The 25006-nt window shown below is 46.2% G+C and overlaps 1 protein-coding gene across 3 annotated transcripts in view; it reads left to right on the top strand.

Annotated features, from left to right (window-relative positions):
• PARVA (parvin alpha) overlaps positions 1–25006 on the top strand; it is a 180386-nt gene that overhangs the window by 82291 nt on the left and 73089 nt on the right. For all 3 annotated transcript variants that reach the window (XM_079928089.1, XM_079928090.1, XM_079928088.1), the window contains 3 exons: positions 18323–18412; positions 18493–18563; positions 21341–21443. In XM_079928089.1, coding sequence (XP_079784215.1) covers positions 18323–18412; positions 18493–18563; positions 21341–21443 — 264 coding nt within the window. The remainder of the gene's footprint in view (positions 1–18322; positions 18413–18492; positions 18564–21340; positions 21444–25006) is intronic.

Below are 25006 nucleotides of genomic sequence, written 5' to 3'. Positions count from 1 at the left end.
TCAGCGGCCCCAGCATCAACCCCTTGAAAACACCCTGCCCATCTCTGCCTGAGGAGTATACCCAGCCTGAACAGAAACAAGCAGCCACTCCAGATTTCCAGTTGCCAAGAGGCAAGCGCTAGAATCCTATTTGCTTTGCAGCAGGTCTGCGAGTCCCATGTGGCATCATATTAAATTATATAGGCAGCCACTTGTTCTCAACTGCTGTGCTGAGCTGAGAGTTGTGTTGAGCAGTCAGCCTTCTCCTCGGGAAATGGTTGAAAAGATCCAATAGCTCCGTAGACCTCCGGACCTCTGAAAATTGGCCTGAAAGCAGAGGGTTGTGGGCCACCACAGGGAGGGCTCAGCTCTGGGCAGAAGATACCATGATTGTGGCTGAAATCCTAGACCATGGGCTGCGGGGCATTTTGCCCTAAAGGTGGGTCAGAGCCTGGACAAAGTTGGACGTGCTGTGGTAGGGGAGGTTCTCTGTTGGGGGTGCCCTGGTCAGTTCCTGGTACATCTCCCGTGTTTGGGCTTCTGAGATGGTAGGTGCCCCTCCTCCTGCCTCTGAAGGTTTTTAGTGTCAACCTGGCCTGCATTAGCCTAGCTCTGTTGTTAGAGATAGCTCTGGAGGGATGGGTGTGTGCGTGTGCGTGTGCGTGTGTGCGTGTGTGTGCGTGTGATGTTTATGGGTGGGGGGGAGGAGATGAGGATGAACACAGAAATAAAGGACTTTCGAAAGAACAGATCGACCTCATTTTACTGCTTGCTGTCCTCTTCTCCTAGGTAAAGGTAAATCTAAGCCTGCATTCTGAAAGTGTAGCAAGAAGCTATTGGCTTCCGTGAGCTATTAACCTGCTGAATGCTTTTCCTGAGACCTAACAGCCAGCTCTGCTCCGTAGCTGGAGCAGAGAGGGTGTTGTAGTTCTCATTAGTGACAGTGATAGGAACTGGACACATTTCTTACTTTAAGAGCTCATAATCAGTAATGCCTAAATGGGCCTTTGCAATTCCCCCCAACAGTTTGGAATAGAGATAAAGGCAAGAACTGAAATGGGTTTGATTGACGTGCATGCGAGTTCGCAGCAAGACTTTCCACTCGGTTTCCACCCAGATTAAACATGGCTTGAAAATTCACGTTTGGGTTTATGTCTGGGCTGAAATGCCACCCCATAGCTTTTGACAGGTTAAAGGTTACATCAATTTGGGCTCTTTGATCCAGCTTCTGAAAAGACCACAACTAATAAAGGAGTAAAAAGGGTGGCTGTGAGCAACTTTTAGTCACGTGGGAGCCTGAGGGATGGCTGTGGTAAGTCAGTTTCCTTGGCTCCCCTGAAGATGTGTAGGGAGGACCTGGCTTCTTCCCGGGGCCCACGGTGCTTGTATCACAGATTCACAGCTGACTGATGAATCAGGGAACCCCAAAGTCACTCATTTGCACACCCTCTGGGAAAGCACTTGTGTTAATGGTCCCAGCCAGCAACTCTGAGGGGAAAGCGGGAGACTGAGGGATCCTGAAGTTTCCGCTGACCCGGGGATGCGCCAGAGCAGAGCTGGTGTTTCCCTTTGATGGGCTGGAGCAGTGGGTGGAGCAGACAAGGGGGGAAGGATGAGATGGAGAGAGAAGGTCCAGGATGACACTGAGAGGCGTTTCGTTGTTGTTTCGCTTACTTGCGTAGACCAATGCAGAGGATTATCTTCCCCTATATTTACTAGATAATTATATATTTTTTTCTTTATATAAATTGCCGTGAAATGTATTTTATTAAATTTCCATAGGGGCTTTGATAGACTGTTATTATGGATTTTTATAATGAAGTCGTTATACATTAAGAATGTTAATTTATGCTTTTGCCATATTAGTTTCGTTTTTTGTTTCCAGGTTGACCTTATTCTTAGTTGCTTGCCCTGATCTGCCTCCTTATTTTATGCAACAAGCCTGTGGTTTCCTTCTACTTCTTAAGTACCATAAAAATAAAAAATAAAAAAAAGGAAAACAAGAACTTCTCACTATAGAAAACTTCTAACATATATAAAAGTAGAAAGAATAGTGTGGTACACACCCATGAACCCATCACCCACTTCAGCAAGGGTTAATCCACAGCTGATCTTGTTTCATGTATACCTCCCATCTGACCCTCAGCCCCTGCCGGAAGATGATCCCAGATATATCATTTCAGTATGTGTATTTCAGTTATCGCTCTTAAGGAGAAGGATTTTAAAGAAACAACGATAATTATATTACATGTAGATAAAAATGCAATAATTCCTTAACATCTTCAGCTATTCAATCTCAAAATTTCTAACATTTCATTTATTATTTTTACAGTTTGTTGGAATCAAGGTCAAAATAAGCCCCATGCATTGCAGTTGATGGATATGATCCCAGATCTCTTTTATTCCTTGAAAAAAATGTGTTGAAGAAACCGATTGAGTTCCCACAGTCTAGATTTTGCTAATTGTATCTTGATGGTGTCAGCTAACATGTTCCTCTGTCCCCTGCATCTCCTGAAAATTGGGAGGTAGATCTAGAACTGATGGTGATATGTCTCTTCGGGGGTGGGGGTGGGGGGAAGGAGAGGCATTACATCTGGTTGTCACTCATTTGTCAGGAACCGTTGGTGATCATACCTAGAAACCTTCATTCGTTAGGGGTTTCCAAATGGTTATGTGCTAATTCATTTATTCCATCATCATTTATTAGCTGAAATGCTTTATAAACATTGCCTCATTAAGTATTTGATCGACACAGGCACAGTTTGATTTAGAAAGATAGGATAAATGTCAGATATTTTCACTTTATTTACCAGTTTTAAAAATGAATGGGTTTCCTCGCATCCTCCAGAGGTGGCTAGAGAGGTGTTTTGTTTTGTTTTTCTGTATCATTATTAACTCATGAATTTCACTATACTTAATGCATTTGAACCCATTGCAATTTTTATCTTTATTGATGCTCAAATGTTTCCGCCTTTGGCCATTGGAAGCCTCTTTGATGTGATCCTAATCTAGTAGAAATTCATACCTAACTGATTTCTAGCAATAAGATGTTCCAGGCTCATCTTATATGTTTCCTGCCTCGGTGCTAGAATCGGCCGTTTCTCCAAGGCACCCTGATTCATTTTATAGGTAATGGTATTATTATCTACAGGCCACAATCCAGGTGCTTTAGGTGTTGAACACCATTTTTTTTCCACCTCTGAAAATCCATCCAAACCACAGTCACCACTAACCAGCAACACCACCACTCATTAAAGCCACGACGGCTGTCACCCGCTCTGCCATCTCCATCCGGCCTTCACCTTGCCTCCAGGCCACCTCCCAGGCTCTATAACACCCACAAAATATTCCCCCTCTAACCTGCCTGGGTGCTCTCACCATGCCACTTGACCCCAAACATCCTTCTGCATTGTGAAGCATTTGGTGGGCCTTTTTCTACTGCCTCTTTCACAATCCTGTCTCTCTTTATCAGCCCAAGACAAGGGGACAGATCATAATTTCTTAAAAGTCTCCTCCAACTTTGTTCTTGAGCTCTACTGGCTTGCCAAAGTCATGCTTGTTTCACGAGATCATCTCTGAGCAGTCCCTTTCTCTCCCAGGGCTTATACATGTCACTAGGCACACACTGGGAAAGGTGGGGAAGGGTGGGCTAACAGTTACTGAATGCTCACTGAGGCATGTCCTACTACGCTGGGCGTTTCATATGTGTTATGTCATCTAATATTCATTATAAACCCGTGAGCTAAGAATTATGATTCCCATTTCAGAGGGGAAGAAAAGTTAAATAAGAGGCAGAGCTGGGATTTGCTCAAGGTCTACCTTTCTCCAGAGCCCAGGCCAGCTCAAATTGCCTTGTCATGTTGGTATATCCCAGGCGGACTTCTACTTGGACGGATTCACTAAGGAATCTTTCCCGAGCCCTTCTGCAAACTTGCAAAACTCTGCTTTGCTTATGCTACAGTGGCTCCCCATTGCTTTCAGGAATAAATTCACACTTTGTATGTTCTGGCTCTTGGATTAAATCTCTAACACCTCACAGACTCATTCCTGTCCAGCAGTTTCCTGAAAATGTGCCTGTCCCCATGTCTCCGGCTCTTCTAAATGTCTTGCTTCCTTTTCACCTGGTGAACTCCTACTTCTTGTTTAAGAAACAATTGAGGGCTTCCCTGGTGGCGCAGTGGTTGAGAGTCCGCCTGCCGATGCAGGGGACACGGGTTCGTGCCCCGGTCTGGGAAGATCCCACGTGCCGCGGAGCGGCTGGGCCTGTGAGCCATGGCTGCTAGGCCTGTGCGTCCGGAGCCTGTGCTCCGCAACGGGAGAGGCCACAATAGTGAGAGGCCCGCGTACTGCAAAAAAAAAAAAAGAAAGAAAGAAAGAAACAATTGAAGCATCTCCTTTGAGAAGCCCTCCCTGACTTCCACCTCCAGATGGGTTAAGTGATGCTGTTTTGGTTCCCCTAAGGGACTGTGCCAGACTCTGCGTCTGGGTCTTATTCATCCCTTTGACCCCAGACCCAGCACAGTGCCTGGCCCAGGGAAGTTGCTCAGCAATACTGTTCAATGTATACTTAAACAAATGAATGAATGTGTGGTACCAGCTATCCTATGCTTACGTGGATAAAATGCTATCTTCTTGGAAATGGTCTGTATGGTTTCTTGTGGCCTCTGTCACTCTCTGCTTCCGTTGAACATGTTTATTTTTGTCCATAAGTTAAATTATGCTCTGGGCCTGGAAGATGCAATGGGCATGAGGCTCCCAGTGCATCACCTTGCACGCAGTCAAGACTCAGTAATTATCCGTGGAATTGAATCAAATGGAAGGTTGTACAAAAAGAAGTTACAGTGGAAGTGTCGGGCAGGCAATCACAACACCAGACAGAGAGCTTAAGCATCTCTGATTTACTATAATTTCTTTTAATAGGTTCTCTATACAGAATTGCTGTCAACATGGATTGTTGGTTTAGGGGAAAAAAACAACAGGGAGCTGCAATAACTCTTGTGATGCACAGCTACCCACAGCATTTTGCCGCTGCTTCCAGGGCAATGGTCACAGATTTCTGCTCTGGGATAGGACTTAGTCATAATGCTGAGGAGGCCTAGATGATAAGCAAAAATGCTTCTACCTGAAGGTCTCGGACCCGCTGGCCTTCTCTGCTCCCTCCTTTGCTGCGTCCAGTTCCTTATCCTTCTCTTCTTAAAGCCCAGACCCACCCAAGATTCCTGGCTGGCTGTGACATAGAAGGTGGAGCTGTCATTTGGCTGTGGGACTCTGCTGGAAGGGGGCGCTGCTCGGGACCCAGCGTGGCCGCACTGTGCATTCACTCCAGAAATACGCGTGAAGCACCCATGGTGTGGCTTGTGCTGGCCGTGCAGCGGTGGGCAAGGCTTAGTCCTCTTGGCATATTCGAAATAGTGGAGGAGACCGGGGTTCTTCAGATACGCGCACGGATGGGTAATTATAAACCGTGCTAAGTGAGATGGAGAGAAGAGCAGAGATCCGTCCATGGAAGAGTCTGGTGCCGCCTTCTCCATGAAGCCCTCCTTGGTCCCTTCTGGCAGTGCAAGCCTAGCCTGGTCTCCCTCATCGCCTGGAGCCAGGCCTGTGCTGGCCGTCAGCCCATGAAGACTCTGGTGTATGTGACTGCACGCTGCTAGGGCAAGGGTTCGTTCTTCTCTAGAATAGCGTGTGGCATACAGCAGGTGCTCAATCAGTACTTAAGACTGGGAGGAAGGGCATGAGCACATTTTACAGGGCCCCATTCCATCAGATAAAAGCGTCATAGACTTCCCTCAGCACCATGATCATAATGGTGTGACGATGAACTAGTTCCAAAACTTCAGCTCCGTCCCGAAAAGAGGGCATCTCTCCTCCAGAAAGGGTGGAGAGGATGAATAATGAATGGAAACCTTGAGCACATGGCCTGTGTAGCATTTCAGCACAGGGTACATCCTTTCCCCTGCCCCCTAGAAGTTTCCTTGGGATGGCCTCGTGCTCTGATGGAAGCAACCTGCCCAGCAGCAGTACCGGCCTCCTCTCAGGGCAGACCTGAGCCGGGTCAGGGGCAGAGCTCGCTTCCAGCTCAGTCTGAATCTCCAGTGTGGGCATGTCACAGTCGGGACTACGGGAATGTTTATTTTGAATGGCACTGGTCTAGTGTCATAATAAGAAGAATGGAATTCTGCAGCCCATCCATTCTGGTTTGCTTCTTCCTTGGAGAACAAGAATGTGTTCCCCTCCCAGATATGTTGCCAAAAATGTACCCTCTTAACTCCATCCCAGTCTCCTAAGAATTGTCTCCTAGGGGAAGGGGTGGCAGATCCTGGCCCCCAAATCCCTGGGTGAGCGCGGCAGATGCTTTTGCACTGAACACAGAAGCCCCAGTCACCTCCTGTTTCAGCCCAGCCTGGTAGACGGTTTGGTGCACACAGAGGGCTCCCCCCTTAATCTGGCACCTCCACTTTTCTGTCCCAGGGCTCTAGCTTCAGAAGCCCCCTCAGTCCACACCCAGCGTGGCCTGGAAGTGCTGAGAGTAGCACCCAGGCGTCACCTCAGTAATAGGGAAGTCTCCTGGGGACACTGTGTACGGTTCCTCAGCCCCATGGGGGTTGCGGCTCAGTTGCCCACAGGTCACAGGCTCAGTAACGTGCGCCCCCTGTACTGGCTCCTCTATGTCTCTGCATCTCTCTCCTCGCCCCTCACTCCTTTCCCTGGGATTTCTTCCCACTTGCAAATGACTTCAAACTAAGACACTGGGGACAGGAGACGGCTAACCGGTAGAATCATCTTCTAGGGAACTTTTCAGGGAAATCTCCTAAACTTTCTGAACTTTAGCTTCCTCATCCATGAAAGAGAGCAAATAGCCTGTGGCCTGACCCTCGCGTCGGGCTGTCATCTGGTTCCCCAGAGACCCCACATTCTGCACTTGCTGGTCCCGGTGCCTGAGCGCCCCTCCCCCTCCCCCCTGCAAAGCTGGCGAATGACTCAACCCTCCAGACTCAGCTGCCTCCCCCCAGGACTGGAAACCACCTAAATGTCCAATAGTTATGGAATGGTTAAGTAAACATAAGTGCGTACCTTCAGCACAGATTGAGAAAGCCAGTTAAAGGGATATTCTTGATGGCATGAGGAAATATAATGAGATTATCTGATACTATAAAAGCAGGCCATAGAACTACCCGGTACTGTGTACCCAATATGTGTGTGTGTGTGTGTGTGTGTGTGTGTGTGTGTGTGTACAACATAGAAAAGCTTAAGAAAATATAACATTATCTCTAAGCAGTAGGATTATTTTCTCAGTTTTTTAATATTTTCAAAGTTCTCTTAAATGAGCATGTTTTTCTTTTCTAGCCAGAAATAAGTCAACCTGTTATTTAAAACAAAAACACTCCTCAAATGTCACTTCCCTTTTAATCTGTCCTCATAGAAACTGAGCCTCCATAGAGTGACCAGACAACCTGTAGGGCTCAGCATACACAAGAGTATTCCCCATGGAACTTTCTCCTGGTTTTACATGGGAATGTAGAAGTGACCATGTTTTAGACGTTTTCGTATTAAAAAAAAAAAATTGTTACATAAAACTGGGACAACATACAGTGTCGTGTTAAGGATATGAACTCTGGAGCCAGCTGGCCTAGTATCAAATCTGGTTTCCACTTTCTAGCTGTGTGGCCTTGCTCAAGTTACATAACCTCTCTGGGCCCCTCATCTGTAAAATGGGGATAATCATAGTACCTACTCACTGGATTGTTGGGAAGATTAAATGAGTTGATATATGTTTTTTAAAAAAGGTGCCACATCTACATGAGTGGTACAAAGGAAGTGCAGCACAAGTATGTGTTCTCTCACAGGCATCATCTTCATCATCCATTCAAGAGAGTTTCCCCCAACAGTGCTCCTTCAGGATAAACCACTGACTGACCTTCAGACAGATCCAGAATTAGCCCACCAGTGAACTGATCCAAACCAGACACAGCAATGCCATGGTCACTCACTGGCCACACCCCTACCCAGAGCCCTTGTTTCAACGGAGGCCACTTGGGAATTCCAGCGGACTGGTACTTGATGTGGCACTTATTAAGCAGCATTGGGCCACTGCAAAAATAAAGGACTGGCTTCTTCAGGATTAATAAATAAGAAGGATATAGATATGAAGGTCAAAGAGCCACAGAGAACGAAATGAAGAAACTTGACTCCAGTGATACACAGAGATAAAGAGAGGCTGCCCTGGGTGCCTGGAGCCCTACTGGCCTTCCCATGGCCTCTGCATATCCCATGTGTTCCTCTGTTGCTCCCTCCAACTTAGAAGGATGCTCTGCTCTCAGGACTTGGTTCAGGACTGCATGGAGGACCTTATCATATTGCATTGCAGTTTGTGTGTACATCTTCCCCCTCCTCCCCCAGCTAAAGCATCCTCTGAGCACTTATTGAGTGTGTAGCAGGTGCCTGGCACTGTACTGGTCTCTCGTGGCCACCACAGGTAGCTGCTCTTCAGGGATCTACCGACCCCAGAAGGGAAGTACTTGTTTGTCATTGTATTCACAACTCCTGGCCCAGCCCCTGGCACCAGAGATGCCCACACATGCTTATGAATGAAAGAGATAAGCAGTGCCAGTTCCACCCTAGCTGTCCTGGGTCGCTCATTGTACCCACACTTCACATGTAATTAGCCAACATACCAGGTCAATGTCTATAGTCTCCCCAAGGCTGTTACCAGTGCTTAGGGCACGTGGATGCACACAGATGCACACGCGTGCACAACGGCTTGGTGTTTTCCATTAGAAACTCCCAGGATGGCATACCCACACCACTTTCTGCTGAAGTAAGAGCAGACCTTTAAAATCAAGAAAATGGTTCTGGTTCTAGATCTAAAGAGATAATGGACATGGCTTGGCAAAAGAGAAAGAATGGTGATGTATTTGATGCTGGGCCCTCTGTGCCTGTGCACTGTTTTAAATTCCCATGACTTACTTGAGACCTCACCAGTGTTTCAGTTCAGACAGTTTCAACTCCCCAGAGCTAGCCAATAGTCCATCCATCTCCCTCCGTGCTTACTTGTAATTGGAGGACAACTGAATCATGTGGTTGGCTGAACAACGAATTAATGTCCAGGGGCCATTTGCCTGGCAGCCTTCCAACCCTGCAGAGATTATAAAACTGACCAAAACCAAGACGCTGGTGGAAACTTTAAGACTCAGGACTCTAGATCCCCCTGTCAGCTCCCATCACAACACCAGCCTCTAAGTTCCCTTTTCTGGCTGTACTCCAAGGCCTGGATGTCAGACTCTGGTGACTAAGAGCTGTGTCAAGTAGAGGGGAGCGTGGGGAGACCCTGACAGTCTGCTGAGGCCACTACGAGCTGGCTCCCATGTTTACCTGATGCTTTATGTTAAGGCTGCTGAAATAAGTATCCTTTTAGTTAAAAGCAGTAAAACTCCTCTGGTTTAAGGGCTGGGATGGTGGGGGTTGGGATTTTGCATTTCCTTTTGACAATCTCACCTAGAAGAAACGTGAACCCACATGTGGTAGTCAGGGGTGAGTATTGAGAACAGAACCCCTTAACCAAGGGTCCCTTAACTAAGAAACCTGTTATAGGCAGGATAATGGCCTCCCAGAGAAATCCATATCCCAATCCCTGGAATCTGTGAATATGTTAGCTTACATGGCAAAGGGAAATGAAGGTTGCAGGTAGAATTATGGCTGCTCATCAGCTGACTCTAAAATAGGGAGGTTGTCCTGGATTATCCAAGTGGCCCAGTGTAGTCATAGTGTACTTAAAAGTGGAAGAGAAAGGCAGAAGAAGAGGTCAGAGTAGTGCAACGTGAAAAGGATTTTCACCCCCCATTGCTGGCTTTGAAGATGGAGGAAGGGGGCCACAAACCAAGGAATGCAGGTGGCCTCCAGAAGCCAGAAAAGGCAAGAAAATGGATTCTCCCCCAGAGCCTCCAGAAAAGAACATGCCCTGCCAATGCCTTGATTTTAGCCCAGTGAGACCCATGTTGGACTTCTAACCTACCAAACCATCAGGATAATAAATCTGTGTTGTTTTCAGCCACCAAGTGTGTGGTGATTTGTTACTATAGCAATAGAAAACTAATACCAAAGCCCGTGATGTAAAGGCCCCATCAGGGACAATGGATAGATAGAGTTTCCAGAGCAGTTCCGGAGAAAGCATTAAAGACACCTTCAGTGACGGTTATGCTTGCGGGACAGACCTCTTCTTGGGAAAGCAGAAATGACCTTGCCCAGCATCCTTAAGTTATGAGGAAGCTCTGTCTTCTCATCTCAGCCCTGGAAACAAAGCAAAACACCAGGCACTTTCTTCCTGGAAACAAGTTCTCACTTGGGAATGAGTACAGCTTGCACTGTAGGGCTTTGAAATGGTCTTTGTGCTTTGCCTCCCGTGCAAATGCTTCTATAGGGCTCAGCTAATGTTGGATAAATTACCACTCTCTCCTTGGTGATGGGAAGAAACATATGTCTCTTAAAATCATGGATTTCCCCCCAGTGAACACTCTATGTGGTTGGAAAAATAGCAAATTTGGGTTGATTTTTTTAATAGACTGTTTTTATAATACTTTTGGATTTACAGGAAAAATGCAAAGGTAGTACAGAGAGTTCCTATATGCCTATGCCCAGTTTCCCCTCTTATTAACATCTTACATTAGTATGGTACATTCATTATAATTCAGGAACCTATACTGATATATTATTATTAACTAAAGTCCATAGTTTATTCAGATTTCTTCAGTTTTTACCTAATGTCCTTCTTCTGTTCCAGGATACCGTTATCACCCTTAGCCATCACATCTTCTTAGGCTCCTCTTGGCTGTTACATTTTCTCAGACTTTCCTTGTTTTTAATGACCTTTTCACAAAATTTAACTCAAAATGATCACAGACCTAAGTATAGAACATAATGTATAAAATTTACAGAAGAAAACATAGCAAATGTATGTGATTTAGGGGTTTGGCAATGAGTTTTTACATATGACAGCAAAAGGACAATCCATGAAAGAAAAGTTGATGTTGGACCTCATTAAAATTTCTACTCAGTGAAAGATATTGTTAAGAAAATGAAAAGTGTATGGTCTGTATCTAGATTAACTTTTGCAGATGGACGTCCAGTTCTAGCACCATTTGTTAGTACAACTATCCTTTCTGCATTGAATTGCCTTTGCTCCTTTGTCAAAGATCAGTTGACTGTATTTGTGTGGGTTTGTTTCTGGGTTCTTTATTCTGTTCCATTGATCTATGTGTCTACTCTTTTGCCAGTATCACGCTGTCTTGATTACTGTAGCATCATGGTAAGTCTTGAAGTCTGATAGTGTCAGTCCTCCAACTTTGTTCTTCTTTAATATTGTGTTGTCCACTCTGGGTCTTTGCCTTCCTGTGTAATATTTAATATTGTGTTGTCCACTCTGGGTCTTTGCCTTTCTGTGTAAACTTTAGAATCGGTTTGTCGATATCCACAAAACAGCTTGCTGTGACTCTGACTAGGATTACCTTGAATCTACAGGTGAACTTGGAAAGAATTGACATCTTAATACTATGTCTTATAATCCATGAACACTGACTATCTCTCCATTTATCTAGATCTTCTTTGATTTCTTTCATCAGAGTTTTGTAATTTTCTGTATATCAACCCTGTGTACATTCTGTTAGATTTATATCTTAGTGTTGCTTTTTTGGGTGCTACTATAAATGATATTGTGTTTTTAATTTCTAATTTTAATCAGTTATTGCCAGTGTATAGGAAAATAATTGACTTGTGTATATTAACCTTCTATCCTGCCACCTTGTCATAATTACTAACTGGTTCTAAGAGTATGGATTTTTTCTGTTTCATTTTGTTTTGGTCAATTCTTTGGGATTTTCTACATAGTTAATCATGGTATCTGCAAACAACGATGGTTTTATTTCTTCCTTCCCAATTTGTATACCTTTTATTTCCGTCTCCTGTACTATTGTAGTAGCTAGAATTTTTAGTATGATTTTTTTGTTTTGTTTTGTTTTTGTTTTTTTGCGGTACGCGGGCCTCTCACTGTTGTGGCCTCTCCCGTTGAGGAGCACAGGCTCTGGACACGCAGGCTCAGCGGCCATGGCTCACGGGCCCAGCCGCTCCACGGCATGTGGGATCTTCCCAGACCGGGGCACGAACCCGTGTCCCCTGCATCGGCAGGCGGACTCGCAACCACTGCGCCACCAGGGAAGCCCTTTAGTATGATTTTTAATAGGTGTGGTGAGAAGAGACATCTTTGCCTTGTTCCCAATCTTAGGGTATAAGTATTCCAGTTTCTCACCATTAAGTATGTTAGCTATAGTTTTTTGGTAGATGTTCTTTCAGGTTGATTTTTCATATAGAGAAAAATTGTTGGGATTTGCCGACCAGACAGTGTAGTTGTCTCTAGCTGCAAGAACTTCTGGGGGGTGGCCCTTGAGCCATTTAGAAATTAAGGGAGCTTGAGTATCTTTTACGAGGGCCAGAAATTAATCATCGGAGTCCTGATAAGCATCTAGAGCAGCCTACGTATCTCACTGGGGCCCACTTGCACTGAAAGAGAAAACATCTTGCTTATCTTCTTGCCCTCCCTCAGTATGTTGTTTGGGGTTTTCATCTGTAGACACGGGGAGCATGGTCCAGGGCATGCTGGGGAACAGATGAATTCACAGCCCTTGACACTCTGGACCTCACCTAATTATTTGCCCCTTGTTCTTCCCCGCATTTCCCCTGTGTGCGCCCTGCATTCCTGGTGCTCAGACATAATCACGACTCTCTCAACACCTGCCCTGTTGGTCCACACTTTGCTGTTTATACACAAGATGTGCTTTTTGTGGGGCACCTGTGTTGGGTGAAAATTTAAGTTTTTCAAAGTCCAGCTCACCTGTCCCCCTTTCTGGGAATCCTTCCCAGTCTTCCACATCCAAAGTTATCCTTGTTCCCCCCGAGCTCCCACAGCCATCTAGTTACATGTCTCTCACCCCTGAGTGCAACATACTGCCCATTGTGTTTTTCTGTGCCTACCTCTCCCACCACCTGTGAACAGATTGAGGCAAACTCATGTCAGATCCCCAAACCCTTATCCCCAGTGCTGACACAAGGTCTGCTTCAGAGGAGGTGCCTTGTAATGTTTATTGGTTGAAGGAATGAAATTACTGGCCTTCCATAAATAGACCCTTTTGTACTCTTAGAAACCTCTCTCCATTCTTCTCACCATACTTGTTTTCTGCCTGGTGTTCACTGAGCACCTGTATATATATTCTGGAGTGTAAGAGATGCCTGCAGCTATTCTGGTTCTCATGGAAAAAAAGGAAAGGGAAATTACTATTCATCGTATCCATCAACTTTATAATCCTCGTGTTCCATGTACTAGTTAGGTACCTAGAGGCACAGGAGGCAGAGTGTATACTGGAACAAAATGAGGGTTCTTTCAGCAGAGAAAAAACAAAATCAGTATTGGAGAGGAAATCAATAGTGTCAGCTATACCCTTGGGTTTTTTTTTGTTTGTTTGTTTGTTTTCGTGTTGTTGTTTTTTTTTTTTTTTTGATGTGGACCATTTTTAAGGTCTTTATTGAATTTGTTACAATACTGTTTCTGGTTTTATTTTTGTTTTTTTTATGTTTCGGTTTTTTGGCCGCAAGGCCTGTGGGATCTTAGCTCCCCGACCAGGGATCAAACCCACACCCCCTGCATTGGAAGACAAAGTCTTAACCACTGGACTGCCAGGGAAGTCCCTATACTCTTGTTTTATACAGAATTGTTTTAATACCGAACTTCAGAGAGGTGAAGTCACTAACATAAGGTCCCATGGCTGATAAAAATAGAAGTAGGGTTCAGATCTAGCTCTTTCAGACTCCAAAGCCCATCCGTGTACTTTTTCTGCTGCACAGCTGGGTGCGGAGTCAGACTGTGTTTCCCAGAAAAGCCATGCCCCCTCTCTCATGGTGAGCACTTCAGGAGTTGAGGCAATCGCCCTGCTCTCCCAAGCCCGGCCTTCAGCTGGGCATTTAATCTGTTTATTAAGTTATGACTAATGGCGCCACGAGACACTGAGGGCTGCACATTCAGACCTAGTTTTAGATTGTTAGAGGAGGTTCGAGGGATAAACATCATATTCATATTCTATGCCGAGGAAATTCAATTGCAGCCCTTTCTCTTTCAGAGCACAAGGATGGCGAGGGGCTTCTGCTGGGTCCTGCTTTGGTTTAATAGAAATGAAACCTCCAAAGCACGCGGGCTGTTTTGGGAATGTGGCCACTGATGCAGCCCCATGGGGCGGGGGCCAGGCCTGAACCGGGCAGTTTGCATATTCACTTTTACAAACAGTTGGCTCCGATTCAGCAGTTAATGGGATGGGAATGATGTTCCTGTACCAAATCATTTCCTGAAAAAAAAAAAAAACATTTCCAATTGCAAACATATCTCAGCCTTTCTTCTCGGGTTTGTTTTGTCTCTGTGAGTGAATTAAAGAGGCAGGGCAGAGGGGAGTGTTTCTGACTGGGAATTTTTCATCTGAAAACATTTTTAACAATGATCTACACAGAAAAAGAGATCCCGTGCAGACCCACCTTTATATTTGGCTGCAAATATTGCATTTCTAGTCACATGTTAGAGGTGTAAATATCTCTATATTCACAAATTGGCTCTGGCTGTACAACAGTCTTGGGACAGAGGCAGCTTTTGTCTCTTTACAAAATGTATGCTGGAGGGCTTCCCCGGTGGCGCAGTGGTTGAGAGTCCGCCTGCCGATGCAGGGGACGGGGGTTCGTACCCCGGTCCGGGAAGATCCCACCTGCCGCGGAGCGGCTGGGCCCGTAAGCCATGGCCGCTGAGCCTGCGCGTCCGGAGCCTGTGCTCCGCAACGGGAGAGGCCGCGACAGTGAGAGGCCCGCATACCACAGAAAAAAAAAAAAATGTATGCTGGAAATGCTGCCCTAGAAATGTGCCCACACACGCACACGCAGGGTCAGGCCCAAATATAATTTTTTCCCCGAAGGACAGGCTGAAATCCTTCTTTACATCCTATACACGGCTTTGCTAAATTGTGCTTTAGCTTACAACCTGTGCAGGGGAAGGGTGGTCTTCACAGTTTTTTTCATTTATTCAACAAATGGTTCTTGAGTGCTTACCATTTTAAGTAATAATAGCAAATAATTGCATAGCTCTTACCAGGTACCAGACGCTCTTCTAAGTGCTTTACATATATTAACTCATTTAATCTTCTCAACAACCCTAGGAGGTAGGCAATATTATTATCATCCCCATTTGCAGATAAGGAAACTGAGGTATAAGAGGTTGATGAACTTGCCCAAGGTCACATAGCTAGTAAGTGATAGAGCCTGGATTTGACTCTAGGCAGTCTGGCTCCTCTTCGGAGACTCATAACAAACAAAAGAGAAAAAGTGCCAGTCTTCCCACGGCTTACATTCTGTTAAGGGGGGGATAGCTAACAAACGTAGAAATGATAGGTATTTCAGATCATGATGAGTGCTGTGGAGAAAATACAATCCAAGAGGGAGGCAGGGGGCTAATCAGAGGGTCCTGTAGGTCTTAGGAAGGAGTTGGGGTTTTATTCTGAGTATGATGGGAAGCCAGAGGAAGGCTTAAAGCTGGAGAAAGCTGTTTACATCTTTATAGATCATTCTGATTGTGCTATAGGAAGTAGACGGGCGCGGGGACAGTGCATCAGAAAGCAGTGGGCTGGTTAGAAGGTGGTTCTGGTTATTTAGGTGAAACATAATGGGTATCTGCACCAGGACGATGGTGGGGAGGCTGGTGAGAAGTGGTTGGAATAGGGTCTAGGGTCCTGTTTTAGAGGTGGAGCCCACAAAACTTGCCGATGTATTGGCTGCAAACGGTGAGGAAAAGAAGTGAAGGGTGATTCCTCAGATTCTGGCTTGAACCCTTATGCAAATGGTAGTGCCGTTCACCGAGGAGGATAAGAGTAGGGGATGAACAGGTCTTGATATAGTGTTGCTGTGGTGGGGGTGAGGGTGCTGAAAATCACGAGTTCTGTCTTGGACGTGTAACTTTGAGATCTCCACCCATAGACATAAGAGGAGACATTGAGTCCAGAGCTCAGGGTCAGGCCTAGGCTGGAGATTCTGTTTGGTTTTGTTTGTTTGTTTCTGGGTCTTGTTTTAATAACGGCTTGACTTCTGTTTTCACAACCCAGTGAGGCTGGGTAAAATAAAACCAATAGAGAATAAATGAGGTCAAAGCCTGGTTGTTTTTGTACATGAAAAACATCAGGAAGATGCTTCATTTTTATCCTATCCCTGATTCTGTTGCCTTGAATTCAGTTTTAGATAATTACATCTTATTAATTTAAAAAATATATAATAAAGCATACATCAGGCTGGAGATTTAAACACGGGCATCATCAGCATTTGGGTCTATGGGATTACCTAGGACGGCGCCGTCCAACTGAATCTCCCGTGAGGAAGTCTACATTCTCACCGTCCAGTGTGGTACCACTTGCCCCATGTGGGCCATTGAGCGCTTGAAATGTGACAGGCGCAACTAAGAAACGGAATTTTTAATTCATTTAAACGTCAGTAGCCACATGTGGTTAATGGCTACTGTATTGGACAGCACAGACCTGGCCGGGGGTGGTGACGGGGGGCGGACACGGGAAGGAGTCATAGATGGCAGCGAGAGCTAGTCTCTTCAATGGCCAGTAAACCCAGTCTCACACCCACACTGAAACGTGACTTTATTTCCACTGCCCGTTGCTTGCGTCGCAGTGCTTGTTAAGTAGTGGAAATCTGGCTTCTTTGTAAGAAACAGCCTGGAAAAGAAAGCAAACTGCTAGTCCTAGGAGGAGCGCTAGGAGACATTATAGAGTCTAACAGGAAGCAGTTGTTCTCTGGAAAGCACGTGCAATCCTATACCTGTAGAATCACTTAAGCCTTGAAGGTGTCACTTACACTTTTCAGTTATGTTTTATGGGGGTGGGGGGAATTATATAGAGTGGTGGGTGTCTGTGGATTTGGAGATTCAAGATGGTCACTGGCTGATATCCCATATGAATGTCAAGATCCCACAGCAACAGGACTAAATACCAGCTTCATAATGCGAGTTGTGTCCTTTAGGGCAGAGTGGGTTTCACTCCCTTTCTTAGGCAATCTCGTTCCCTGTCCAGCTGCAACAATCAGTGAGTTTGCTAATATGAAAGAACTCTTTGTAAGCAACTGCCTTGTGCTTAAGAGTTCTTGCAAGTATATGCTGGCGATCCGTGAGGCCATAGTCAATAAACATAAATAAAATGGAAAGATGGGACATTGCTTTTACTAAAGGTTGATCGCAGCTGCCGTACCAGCTCTTTGAGAACCCTTTGGCGATCAATGCTTTCAGAGAAAATGGTCATTCTGTGCTTAATTGGTGCAAAGTAATTACTCAAACTGGAATTGAGTAGAGGTGAGGGGATTTGAGCCGCTGCTTTTAGGAGAGGTAAAAATCCAAGGTAAGTGCTCAGCAAGGGTCCGTCACACAACTGGTTTTGTGGTAGGGATTTTTATTTTTTACTAAGGCTTCATGTGAGGGTTCAGTGCATGGAGGGAGCAGGCTGGAAGTCTTTAGTGGTCATGGACCTCTTGTTATTTTTCTTGAGAACAGTGGAATCATAGATTTCTAAGATTTGGGAAGTAAGAAAGAACTTACTGGTCATCCTGTTCAGGTCTTCATGTTCAGCTGAGGGAACGGGCCTGGAGAGGTGAGGTGCCTGGCCACAGGGCCCATGATTCCTTACAGCTGAAGGGACAGGTCCAGAGCCCAGGGAGAGGCCAGAATGAGGTACTCTTAAGCAGCAGCTGGGACCAGGTGAAGGAGGGAGGCGGGATAATCAGAAAAATACTCAGGGAAGCAGAATCGGGAGAGAAGTCAAAGGAGGGTTGAACGGAGGATGGAAATGATCTACAACATAAATGTAGCCTCAACGTGGGGACCTCGTTCATCCAGTCAACAAAGAGTTGTCAGGTGCACCTGCACTAGATGGCAAGCCCTGGAAGGAGGGACAGGCAGGAGGCAATGGCAGAGACTTAAGGAAAGCTGCAGTGCCCACCTCCCTTCTGTTTATCCCGAGATCATTTCTGAAAGGAGGCGGATTTCTGTGCCCTATTTCTCCAGGAAAGCAAGTGAGGTGACGGTCAGAAGAGGTGAGATGAAGGGGACGGTTTGGTCCTTTTAGCAAGGAGAGGCAGGAATCGGATGCAGGCTGAGTCACAGCTATAGGCTCACCTTGGTGCTTTTATTTCTCGATCCACATTGATACGGAACATGACTGTTACGAGCCCCACCCCTTGTTGTCTGTGGGCTACAGTGTGACTCTGTGCTTCCTTCTTGCAGTGTCAGAGCTTCAGGAGGAGGGCATGAACGCCATCAACCTGCCCCTCAGCCCCATCCCCTTCGAGCTGGACCCTGAGGACACAATGCTGGGTAATGGGGTCTCTTGTTCTCTGGGTTAGCCTAATGCCTTCAGGTGGGACCACCCCGCTGACTGTCTTTTCTTTTTAAAGAGGAGAACGAAGTGCGAACAATGGTGGATCCCAACTCACGCAGCGACCCCAAACTTCAAGAACTGATAAAGGTAAGAGGAAGTTAGAAGGGGCTTCAGGTGCCTCCCAGACTCAACAGGTGTTTCTAGACCACCCACCCTGTGCAGGCGCCACATGAGCCACTGCGGAGAGAATAGAAAGGCGTGGCAGTCCCTGCCCACAGGCAGCTCGTGGTCCAGTAGGTGGACATCTACAAGGTGACAGAAGTGGGACATGACAAGTGCCCAACGAATGGTGTTGACCATAAGCACTGGAGAAGTTAGCTCAAATCAGTTCCCATTTGCCAGGATCCTAGAGCTCACACAGTCCTTTCACCACTCTTCTCAAGGTCCCTCAGAAGCACCCTGTGACGTAAGATCTAGTATCACCCCCATTTTACATGTGAGGAAACTGAGACTCAGAAAAGCCAGATGGTTTGTTTATGGCCGCAGCTGAGTGGAGGAGATGAGGTTCAAACAGAAATGAATGAGATGAAATGAAATACTGTGCGTAATGTACTTGGCACAGTGGCTGACACATGGTCACCCTCAAAAAATGTTCATTTCATCCCCCTTCTGATTCCTCGTCCCGTGTCTGTCTTCTTCAGCTTCTTCAAGCTGCACTTAGAACAAAACGGCACTGGGTGCCAGAGTGATTCGTTCATAATGCACATCTGAATATACCATTTTCCTGTTCAAAACCTATATGTAGTTTCCTAAGAAGTGCACGTTGAAGCCCACAGTCCTGGGGGTGGTGTTTGAGCCTCCATGTCTAGCTGCCTCTTTAACCTCAGATCATCCCTGCCTGACAACACAAGGACACCAGATCTGTTCGGCTTGACTCCCCGTACACACCTGCTCACTGTGCTTGCTTCGGCACTGCCACCACCAGGCCTTCGGTCATGCAGCCCCTGCCCCCAGGGGCTCTACCTGCTCTTCACCTGAAGCCAAAGTTGGGCCACGTCCTCCAGGAAGCTTTCTCTAAACCCCAGGGCGTCTCTCAGCCCCTCTGTGTGCTGGTTCACGCATTTAGTTCTGTCACTGTAGTCACCACATGGCGTTACAACTACTCACGTACTTCTCTGTCTCCTTCACTAAATGGTGAGCTGCTTGGGGTTAAAGATTGTCTCTTTTTTTCATCATTGTACTCCGAGGATCCAGCACAGAGTATGACATACAGCGGGTGTTAATAAACGCTGGGTGGATAGATGTTGGATGGATGGTTGAGGGAGAGAGGGAGGGAGTGGGAAGGAAGGCAGGGGAAGGGGAAGAGAGGGGAGGGAAGGAGGGAGGAAGGGAAAAAGGAAGCTCCTGCCTTAGGACAGTAGAACAATGTGCTCTGAAGGCACAGGGCTACAGCCAGGGATGGAAACCTAGCCCAGCTCCCACCTGTGTTGTAAAGGCAACTACTTCTGCCAAGTCAAAGAAGTCAAACACAAAAGATGATGTTCCTTATAGGTGAAATGGTCGAAAAGGCAAAACGGTAGTGGTTGCCTGCGGCCTGTGATCAGGGGAGGGGACGGAGCACAAAGAAACCAAAGGAACCTTCTTAGGGCTAGGGAACTGTTCTGTGTCTTGATTGTGGTGGTGGTTACACAACTGTGTACAGTGACCAAAACTCATCAAACTGTGTACTTAAAATTAATTTTATTTTATATAAATAATATCTTCATAAGCAAAACAAGAGGTTAAAATTAAAAAGGCAATGGCCTTGTGCAAACTTCAGTTTCCTTACCTGATGCTACCTGCCCCTCGGGTGTTGTGTGGATTAATTGGGTGAGACATCACCTGGAATGCCTCTGCTGGATGCCTGGTGCACGGAGGACTCTCAGGGAATGACGGGGGCTAAGTTACAGACAAGGCAGGAGACCGCACAGCCCCACTGAGAGGGAGCCTGGTGCAGGGAGGAGAACATGTGCTTTGGAGTGAGGTGGACAAGAGTCCGATTCCTGTCTCTGCTCACGGTTAGCTCTGTCCTTGGGCAGATATGTTTACTTCTGTGTTTGATTTCCCCTCCTGAACACAGTAACCACCTGGCCAGATGTCACAACGGGAGAGTGCTTTATTTATGAATAAAATCTGCCCTTACTGACCGTTCGGTCCTTGCCGCATGTAATTTTTTTTTTTTTTTTTTTGACTACTCTGCACGGCATGCGGGATCTTAGTTCCCCAAGCAGGGATCGAACCCATGCCCCCTGCAGTGGAAGCGCAGAGTCCTAACCACTGGACCACCAGGGAATTCCTGTAATTCTTTTCTACCACTTAGTGTGGGAGGTATCTTCAACCTCAGTTATAGAGGTGGGGAATCCGAGGCTCAGAGCAGATAAGTAGCTTGCCTTAGATTCATAGGTCACAGAGGTACACACGCAGAGGTCCATGGATGACAGAGGTACACACACACACACACACACACACACACACACACACACACAGATGTCCATAGATCCCAGAGATGCGCAAATTAATTAGTAGGTAAAGTGGGGTTTTCAACCTCAGTTTGCATAACTCGAAAGCCCATACTCTTGCCGGTACAAAACCACACAGCCAAGCACTGTGCAAACGTTGCTTGCCATTCGGGGAAGGAATGGTAGTGGCCAGAGGTATTAGCAGAGACACTGGTACCATCAGCACTAGAAGAGCTCATACCTGAAAGTTAACAGGGCCGCTGCGGCTCCCACTTACAGCTACTTGTCCACATACTGGGCCATTTGGATAGTTTTGTTCCTTTCAAAATCTGAAGTTCATTTAAATTTTAACTGTCCAGGATGAGAAAGCTGTTCTATAAGAAAATACCCCATGACTCTTCTCTTATTCTCTCTCTCTCTCTGTAGGTATTAATTGACTGGATTAATGATGTTTTGGTTGGAGAAAGAATCATTGTGAAAGACCTGGCTGAAGATTTATACGATGGCCAAGTCCTGCAGAAGCTTTTTGGTAAGAGGAGAGTTGAATATTGCAGTGGATGTCTTTAATCTCCTAGTTTAGAGTTGTTCTCCATTCACAGCAGTCCGCCTGGAATGGAGTAGGAATGGGTCCTGTGTGGGATAACAGATCAGTTAGATGTCCTCTTGGAATGTTTTACATGAATGCATTGCACGGGGAGTCTTTGTGACCAGATGGGGCTACTCCCCCTCACAGACAAGGGTCATCAGCATGGAAAGACTCTGCTGTACACTGGAATACATGCCTCGCCCTCTCCAGAAAATTGTGCTTCTGTGACCTCTGGAGGTCTATTTACATGTGTGTGGAGATGCATGTATGTTTTCGTGTACCTCTCTCCTATGGACCTGTGTGTATGTGTGTGTGTGTGTGTGTGTGCGTGTGTGTGTGTGTGTGCGTGTGCGTGTGTGTTCCTCTGCGTATCTCTCTCTAGGTTGGTGCAAGTATGCAGAAGTACGTGCTTTATGATGCTTGGCCCCTGTGTGTCTCCAGGTAACTTGCATCTGCAAGGGTATGTGTCCCTGGATCCATTCATACCTGTCGTGTGAAAGCGTGGAGGAGGCGGGGACGGGAGACTTCAGGGTGAGGTTGGTGATGAAAGGACAGATTCAACTTGACTAGATTTGGACTTCCCCTCTCTGCACCCCACTTTCTCTCATCCTAACCACTGCCCCAAGTTCTAGACTTTCATTCTTAGCTGCCCACTCCACTCGGCACCTCCACCTGCGTGCACCTCAGCTGAGCTCATCCACTTTCCTGAAGATGTTCCTGCCCCTCCGAGTGACTAGAACCCCGTCCCCTCTTCCTTGTCCCCCCATGGCTGTGGGGCGGGGCGGGGGGGTCTCCAAGGCCCGTTTCTTACTCAGAATTCTCTCCCGCATTCCTCCTCCCTGCACTTTTCACTTGTCTGAACTGTTGAAACAATTTCCCAGCTCACCTCTTTGCTTCCCATCTCACCTCCTCCAACCCGTTCCCCACACAGCTAGCTGAGGAATCTTTTTTAATTGCCAAGTCTCATCTTGCCAGTACTCACTCTCCCCTACCTGTGGGACAAAGTCCAGGCCTATTAGTACAACATTCAAAACATTTCATCCTCCGATCCCCAGCTGTCTTGTCAGCCTCCCCTCTGACCACTCACACACGTGGCTCATGCCATGGAAAGTGCTTAGAGTAGCACCTGATGCCCAGTCAGTGCCCAGTCAGTGTCTTTCGTCATTTCATTGCTGGTTTTGTTACGTTTATGAACACCGTCACCACGTTATGACATGCATCGGGCATATTCACACCTCTCTACTTTTGCACTTGCTGTTCCTTCTGCCTCTAGGGCCTTTCTTCCTCCTTTATCCACCGAGGCAAACCATTATTGCTCATCTTTCCAATCTCTACAGTCAACTGAGCGCGCCTCCCTCTAATACCCCTCACAACCCAGTCACATCTGGAAGGGACAGTCATGCTGTCGTCTGTGTTCCCTCAGAAATAGATACACACACATGTATACATAACATGCAGGTCTTTATTACATGGACACACACGCGTGTACATAACATACGTGCCTTTATTATATAGATACACATAGACATAACATACGTGCCTTTGTTATATAGATACACAGACGTATACATAACATAATGCTTTATTATATAGACACACACAGACATGTATACATAATATACATGGCTTTATTATTATAGGATATTCCATGTTGTTTGTAGCTGTTCATGTAAGTGTATGTGGGCTTCTCAAGGAAAGGAACCTTTTCGCATTTATTTATCCAGTCTTCTCCAGTACTAACATGTTGCCCAGCACTTAATCAATGTATATTGAATGAATGAATGAATCATATAAAATCTAGTAATTTCTAGGAAGCTAAGCCGATTCAGTACTCAAACGTCAATATTAATGAGTGTTCATATCTGAAGGCTTGTAGACGCAACTGAACACGGAGAGGAATGAAACATCTTTGGCACATGCGGATGTGAAAAAGCCGTGAGCCTCACTGAGCATCTCTCCTAGTGACTGTAGCTTTTAACCCCGCCAGCAGATTTCTAGTTGGGATCTGAAACTGTCTGGAAGTGTTCTACGCTGGGCTTTGAAAGCAGGGGTGGAACATGGCTGTGCAGTGATGGAACGTGGTCGTGAGCAATCTCACCTCCGGGAATGGTTACAAAACTGTCCAGCATCATCCGTGCCGCCCCAAGTCAGGCATCAAGTACAGTCAGGTTAGATCATCTCAGATCTCAATGTTCATGTTGAAAATGCGATTCACAGCGGAGGTGATGCCTCTTTTGTCAACTTAAGTGTAGAACCGTTGTAGGTCTAAGGCTAGACGTACACACTCAAAAGCTACAGGCAGAGTGCCCAGTGGAGAGAACTAGTTCGCGGTTGAAACTATGTGTCAGGAGCTCCTGGGAGGAATCAGTCTGGAGACGGGGTTTTGGGTGACCCCTCTGACCTCGAGTTCCCCTCTGGCTATTTTTCTTTCTTCGTTCCCAGCCAGGTTTCTCAGGATAATGTTTGGCACTCCCTGTTCTGCTTTCCCACCACTAAGTATTCAGTCCTTAGGTACAGGCTGGGTGCCACCACCTACCCATCAACTTTTCCTTCCCAGGTCACCAGTGTCAATTGAGAGCTCTTCTTACGTGGTGGCATTTGACACTACTGAACACCTCACCCCCCCACCCCAGCCTGACGGTTTCTGTGACGGGTCCTCTTCCGCCTCTGACACCCACTTCTCAGTCCTCCTCATCTGTTCTTCTTTCCGTAATGGTTGGGGTTCCTCCACCTTCCATCCTTGGCCCCCTTCTCTTTTTGTTTCATACCCTCTTCCTGGGTGATTTCATCCACACCTATAGTTTCAGCCATCAGCTATATGATCACCATTCTCAGGTCTCTATCTCTGGAACGGCTTTCGCTTTGAAGCTGTAAGTAAGGTTATCTTGTACCTGCCCACCTGGCTGTCACACAGGCACCTATAACCAGCCTGCCCCAAACTGAGCTTATCTTCCTCCTCCCCAAGTCCAATCTGTTTTCCACCTTGAGGAATGCTATTATGACCACAGATGACAAACCTGGGGGTCATCGTGGATAGCTCTTTCTTCTTCCTTCATATTCTGTTAGTCACAGTTCTGACAACTGTGTTCCCATATGTGTGTGTGTGTGTCAAACCGTCCCATTTCTTAATCAGTTAGTACACGTGCAGCACTTGGAAAAGTGCCTGGCTCACTGTGTGCTAGGTCAGGGTTGGCTTTCAAAAACTTTTCCAGCCCCACTGCTTCCTCCTTAGCTCAGAACCTCATCATTTGTCTTAACTTCTCTGGCTCCAAAATCCTTTTCTCACATTAAGCTGTTTCCTGCCTTGGTAGCACTCTGAAGTTCTCCCAGATCGTCTTTATATTTCACTATTTGTCTTAACACTTAAACCCATAGCCCATTTGTCAATGTTTCTTTAAAACTTTTTTATTTTGAACTAATTTTATTTATTTATTTAATTTATTATTTTTTTAAATGTTATTTATTTTTGGCTGCGTTGGGTCTTCTTTGCTGTGTGTGGGCTTTCT

Source organism: Stenella coeruleoalba (assembly GCF_951394435.1).
Source record: "Stenella coeruleoalba genome assembly, chromosome: 8".
NCBI lineage: Eukaryota > Metazoa > Chordata > Mammalia > Artiodactyla > Delphinidae > Stenella > Stenella coeruleoalba.
The sequence above is the reverse complement of the archived record's forward strand: the minus strand, read 5'-3'. Positions and strand labels throughout refer to the sequence as shown.